The 1,989-nt window shown below is 61.8% G+C and overlaps 1 protein-coding gene across 1 annotated transcript in view; it reads left to right on the top strand.

Annotated features, from left to right (window-relative positions):
- The window catches only part of SBF1 (SET binding factor 1), a 28,989-nt gene that overhangs the window by 26,602 nt on the left and 398 nt on the right, over positions 1-1,989 (top strand). Inside the window, exons 40-43 of the mRNA XM_077757836.1 lie at positions 599-706; positions 795-1,006; positions 1,668-1,755; positions 1,855-1,986. Of these exons, the coding sequence (XP_077613962.1) occupies positions 599-706; positions 795-1,006; positions 1,668-1,755; positions 1,855-1,986 (540 nt within the window). The remainder of the gene's footprint in view (positions 1-598; positions 707-794; positions 1,007-1,667; positions 1,756-1,854; positions 1,987-1,989) is intronic.

Here is a 1,989-nt window from a genome sequence, read left to right as displayed (position 1 = left end):
ACTGTGTCATGGCTGAAAATGTCACCTGACAGGGACATTCTTGCTCTTCTGAAGAGATCATAGCCTTTTCTTTCTGGCTGGTTTTGGGATTTCCTTTTTGCTTTTTAGCAGTTTTTCTCTAATATTCAGGGGGGGGTGTGTGTGTGTGTGTGTGTTCAGTTTATCTCGTTTGGGGTTTGTAGTGCTCGGTCACATTGTTCGTTGCCTCTTGTTAGTCTTGCAGAACTAGCTATTGTTGTCTCCAAATAATTGTTTTTAATTTTTATTTTTTTAAATGTTTATTTTTGAGAGAGAGAGGGAGAGAGAGAATCCCAAGCAGGCGCCACACGGTCAGCACAGAGCCCAACATGGGGCTTGAACTTATGAACCATGAGATCATGACCTGAGCTGAAGTGTCAAGTCGGACGCTCAACCGACTGAGGCCCCCCAGGTGCCCCCAAGTCATTGTTCTTGCCCATCCCCCGCCCTTGCCCACCTAGTGCTCCAGGAATACACGTTAGTCCTTTTTGTCACTTTCCTGTTTTCCGCGATCTCGTCTTTCCATGCCTCAGCCTGGATGTTTCTTCTGAATGATCTTAGTTCTCCGCCTGTCCCCCAGGAGCTGCAGCGGCTGGAGACGGAGCTGGGACGGCCCCCCGAGCGCTGGAAGGACACCTGGGACCGGGCGAAGGCCGCACAGCGCCTCGAAGGCCGGCCAGAGGGGCGTGTGAGTGGGCGCGGGTGGCCAGGGTGAGCCTGCCGTCAGGAGGAGTGGAGGCCACCGGCCCTGACACAGGCCCCTCTCCTGCCCCCAGGGCACCCCCAGTTCCCTGCTGGTGTCCAGCGTGCCCCACCACCGCCGCTCGCTAGGTGTGTACCTGCAGGAGGGGCCCGTGGGCTCCACCCTGAGCCTCAGCCTGGACAGCGACCAGAGCAGCGGCTCCACAGCGTCCGGCTCCCGCCAGGCCGCCCGCCGCAGCACCAGCACCTTGTACAGCCAGTTCCAGACAGCCGAGAGCGAGAACAGGTGTGCGAACAGGACCTCGGCGCGGGGTCCTCTGCGCTGGGGGCTCCGAGTGCCGGATGGCTGTCGGGTTGGGGGTGGGTGACCTTGGGGAACTTGAGTCCTTTCTTAGGTGGAATTGCTGCGGGGCCGTAACGGTGGCCGAGCACGAGCAGGCAGTTGCTAGGGAAAAGCGGGAGAGCTTGGGAGTTTGGGCCACAGAACCAGTGACCACAGCTGAGCCGTGGTGGCTGCAGAGCAGCAGAGGGACAGCGGCTGTGGGGCACCGTGAGGGCAGGCAAGGCGCCAGGTGAGGCCGGGGCCTGGCAGACCGCGGCCCACCTTCCAGGCCTGGAGAGGGGCCCCTGTCGCTACAGTCCCCTCCCCAGACGCGTCTGCTCCGTGTCGGGCTGCTGGCTGGAGGCCCTGACATGGGACCCTGTCTGGTGTCAGTCATGTCAGGGCCGAGGGGTGGGGGGGCCCCTTTCCAGCTCCTTACTAGGAACAGACCCAAAGCTGCTTGGTGGCCTCCCTGGCCAGTCCAGCCTTGAGGCTCTTTGGGGGCAGGGGCCTTGGTCTTGCTCTGGGGGCCGGGCTGGTTCGAGGGTCGGCGTGGGGACTGCTAGGGTCGGGGCTCGTCCAGGCCCTGACGGCCGGCCAAGCCCCGGTTCTGCTGCGAACTCAGGTCCTACGAGGGCACCCTGTACAAGAAGGGGGCCTTCATGAAGCCCTGGAAGGCCCGCTGGTTTGTTCTGGACAAGACCAAGCACCAGGTGAGGCGCCCGGGGGCCGGAGCGGCGGACGTTTAGCAGCTCTGGAGGGGGAGGGGCCCTGCCTGACTTCCTGCTCTCCCCACCCCACCCCGACCACAGCTGCGCTACTATGACCACCGTGTGGACACAGAGTGCAAGGGTGTCATCGACCTGGCCGAAGTGGAGGCCGTGGCTCCTGGCACTCCCACCATGGGTGCCCCCAAGACCGTGGACGAGAAAGCCTTCTTTGAAGTG

Source organism: Crocuta crocuta, unplaced genomic scaffold (genome assembly GCF_008692635.1).
Source record: "Crocuta crocuta isolate KB4526 unplaced genomic scaffold, BGI_CrCroc_1.0 scaffold143, whole genome shotgun sequence".
In the NCBI taxonomy this organism is placed as follows: domain Eukaryota; kingdom Metazoa; phylum Chordata; class Mammalia; order Carnivora; family Hyaenidae; genus Crocuta; species Crocuta crocuta.
The sequence above is the reverse complement of the archived record's forward strand: the minus strand, read 5'-3'. Positions and strand labels throughout refer to the sequence as shown.